At 50.7% G+C, this 3,779-nt stretch overlaps 1 protein-coding gene across 1 annotated transcript in view; it reads right to left on the bottom strand.

The window, feature by feature from the left end:
- Positions 1-3,779, bottom strand: part of NRIP3 (nuclear receptor interacting protein 3) — a gene marked incomplete at its 3' end in the record, with an annotated part of 12,008 nt that extends 8,229 nt beyond the window's left edge. The window contains exon 1 of the mRNA XM_010020878.1: positions 3,606-3,779. Within this exon, the coding sequence (XP_010019180.1) occupies positions 3,606-3,779 (174 nt within the window). The remainder of the gene's footprint in view (positions 1-3,605) is intronic.

The following is a 3,779-nucleotide window of genomic DNA, read 5'->3' as shown; positions in this document are numbered from 1 at the left end:
AATGACCACTGTCTGTCAAACCCACAAATAATTCTGTGCAGTTTTGTTCCTCTCCGGTTTATAAGGAAGCGCATCGCTGCAGCTTGCAGTATCCGTCTCTCTGGAAAGTCTCCAACTATTTTGGCTTCTAGATCTGGGGATAACAAGACCTATCAACAACAGTTTCAGTCAGGTGGAGATGAAAGCCAGGGAAGGTGCCATCTCCTCCCCTCCCCAAACCCATGTCAGGAGATTTGAGCTCTCTTCTGTACCTAGACAGTAGAAAAAAAGAGTTTAAACACACCAATGGAGCTCATCCTGAGAAATAATTAATTCCTCTCTCTTCTTCCCATTCTTCATCCAAATTCACATCTTCCACAAGCAGCCTGTGCTCATGTGCTGTCAGCCCCTTGAGCAAGAGGACAAGGTGGGACAAGAGATGCCCCCTGCTCTTCTGCACCCCCTTGGGTGCCCAGGCAGCCACCAGGTCTCTCAAACACTTTTTGTTGTTTATTATTTATAACTTTATTTCCCAGCTTGTAAAGCGATGCAGGACTGTTTCAGGCAAAGCCCCCCCCAACCTGGTCTGGCAGCTCCCGGGTTGAGGCCGAAGTTGAGCTGCCAACAGCCAGCACGTCCTGTCCGAGGGGGTCACCGCTCACAGTCACAGTGCTGGGAGACCAAATCCCAGCTAACCACCACCCTGTGCCAGTTCTCTGGGCTCCAGGGAGGAGGCTAATAGTGAGGCACCAAAATAAAACCTTTTCTGCTCTGTATATCCAGCCCTACATTTTCCAAATCCAATGTATGCTATGATATCATTTGGTCTCAGCCTAGGCAAAGTGGAATACGTAAAGGGAGCGAGGAACTAGAAGAGTTCTTTATTTCAGAGCAATACACTGAAAACTACCTGTCTACTTGGGGCACCACCAGGACAGATGCTTCAGGAGAGGAGTAAAGGCACACAAGCTGGGGGACACCAGCACACCCGCGCCGGTGACCTGCTGCCTCCTCCCTGCGCACAGCACCCCTGCACTGTGGCCACAAGGAAGGGGATTTGTCCCCAAATCAGAGTGGTCGCTGCCAGCCATCACCTTGACAAATGAGGTCTGTCCTCGGCTGACCCTGTCTCTGGGAGCTGTTACCTCCTCTCTTCCCCTGGAGAGGCCACTGGAAAACCCCCATGGGAAACCCTGCATCAGTAGCATCAGTCACATCAAAAGCCCTTCACCCCAGTCACCACAGCTGTCACGCAGCTTTAGACTCAAAAACAAGCTGCTTTGTTAGGAGGTGTGCAGTTGCTCACAGGGAAGGCATGCAGACACTCTGAGCAAAGACCCCTGATGCCTACTGCCTCCTGACCAAGCAGCTCAACACCTCTGGTTTGGGTCCATGCCAAGGTGGGGTCCCACATTTGGAGGCTCTTGGTGCTTCTGCAGTCTCAGAGATGCACAGTCTCACACTCATCCTGGGGACAACTCTAGTGACACCCAGGCAGCCATGGCACTAGGAGACATGGTGGGTCACCCTGAAGTGATGCTCAGTGCTGTCCTGGCCATGTGCAGCATGAGCATGGAAGCACTGGCAGTGTTACTTCTCTACGACACAACCCACTGCAACGACTCTGGAATTCATGGTGTTGTCTCTGGGGCTGTGGGAATGGGCCTGAGCACATGCAGTGCTGTCCCTTTGGGGGCTCCCCATATGTCCCATGGGGCAGGAGGCTGTATCCAAGCTGATCCCTTGATGTGCCCACTGTCCCATCACCCCGCACTGTGGTGTGGGGACAAGAGGGTTCTGCAGTGGGGTCCCACTGCAACGACTCTGGAATTCATGGTGTTGTCTCTGGGGCTGTGGGAATGGGCCTGAGCACATGCAGTGCTGTCCCTTTGGGGGCTCCCCATATGTCCCATGGGGCAGGAGGCTGTATCCAAGCTGATCCCTTGATGTGCCCACTGTCCCATCACCCCGCACTGTGGTGTGGGGACAAGAGGGTTCTGCAGTGGGGTGTCCCATACCAGCTCAGCCCTCACCCCGTCCCTGGCCAGAGACACCCCACAGCCGGGTAGCCGGGCAGGCAGTGCACCTCTGCCCCTCCGCACCTCCTTGTAGTCCTCAGATCAGGAGCTGTGGGCTCCCCAGGGCCTCAGCACCTCCCTGGAGAGGACCCCCCCCCTGCTGCATGGACCCTCCTGGCAGGGGCTGTGGGTGCAGCTGGCGCGATGCTGCAGCCGCATCTCAGCCAGTGCGGTCACAAGAGCAGGGAGGAAACCTCGGGTGACCTTCCTGCGACCACAGCCGTGGCAAGAAGCCCCGTGCTCTGCCCCTGGCACCGGCACCAAACCTGGTCCTTGCTGCTGCAAGGACAAGGGCTTCGCTGCTCGGTGCCCCTGGATCCTGCTACCTGTTGCCTCTCTCGTCTGGGCAGAGCAGAACCCCCCATCCTCAGGGTCCCAACCCCGCACACTGCGGGTCACTGGGCCACGGCATGTTATTTAGACTCTGTAGATCATAATAATAATAACAACAATGCCGTCACATGCTGAACAGCACTTTGTAGCTCACCAGCAGAGAGCTGGCATTCATGGTGACCAGGAAGGCTCCCTCCCAGCCTTTCCCTGGGCAGGAGCTTCAATCCTTACAACTGCAAAACATTTGGGATGTCAAAACCAATCACCTCCAAGTGCACTGCAGAGAACAGCCAACTCACTGCACTTATCTCAGCCAGGCAGAGCCAAGCCTAACCCAGCTGAGCAGGAAGGCTCTGACAGAACAAAACTACACCACTAAAAATAAGAAGATTCACTTTTTTCAATGAACCTGTATCAAGTATTGAGAAAATCAATTATTGTGTGTTACAAGGAGCAGGGATTTTGCAACAGTGGGTCAAAAAACCATAAAGGAGCTTTCCTCGGTAGGATGTATTTTCTAGATTTTGCTCCTCACATCAGAACTTTTGGTGTTATATTTAAGTATCATTTGCCATTAGAGAAAGCTCAAATATTTGTGCACATTAGCATTTAGAAATGCTCTCCAGCCCCTGGACTTGATGAAGAATATTATTTAGAATATCATATGGCAACTACAGGATTACATGGATCATTGCATATGTAAATATTTAAAACCTAGAATTATGTATCTTCATTTAGAAAACCCCATAGATGCATCAGCCTTCATCGAAGTGTAATCTTGGCAGGTTTATATTTTGAAGTACTAGTGACTGCACTTTACCGGATCTTTTCTGATTATATGTTGTACGTACATACGCATCACAGGCAAACATATGTGTATAGACGTATGTATTATATGAAGCCATTTTGATTTACTCTGATTCAGAGAGGATTTTGTTCTGAAAACAGTATCCCATTTTCATGTAAACAGGATAAAAAAATTAAAAGCTCTCAGACCCAAGTGCCAGCACCTCCTGGCAAAAAGCACCCTGATGATAACTAACATTGTATTTCTACTCCCTTCCTTTTACATAGAAAAGCCTCGTTTTTCTTTAATCCGTTTCCACAACCAACCAACTTCTTCTAAAAGAAAAATGGTGCAAAGATAACAAAAAACAGACCCTGCCCTACCCGCTTTTTAAGCCTCCTTCCAGCAAACACAATAGAAAGCCTTACAGTATCTTTGGAAGTGCCCAGCTTCTTCAGCCCATCCAGAGGGAGGAGATCTGCAGAATCCTTGTGAATAAACTGAACCGCCTGCTTCATCCTCCTCTGCTGGCGGAGAGATGCCGCTTCCCTGATCTCCACTTCTTTTCTGCTCGGCTCTGTCAGGATACCCGAATAAAACAT

Source organism: Nestor notabilis, unplaced genomic scaffold (assembly GCF_000696875.1).
Source record: "Nestor notabilis isolate BGI_N333 unplaced genomic scaffold, ASM69687v1 scaffold6778, whole genome shotgun sequence".
NCBI classification, from domain to species: domain Eukaryota; kingdom Metazoa; phylum Chordata; class Aves; order Psittaciformes; family Psittacidae; genus Nestor; species Nestor notabilis.
Note: the sequence above shows the minus strand (reverse complement) of the source record. Positions and strands in the feature narration are given on the sequence as shown.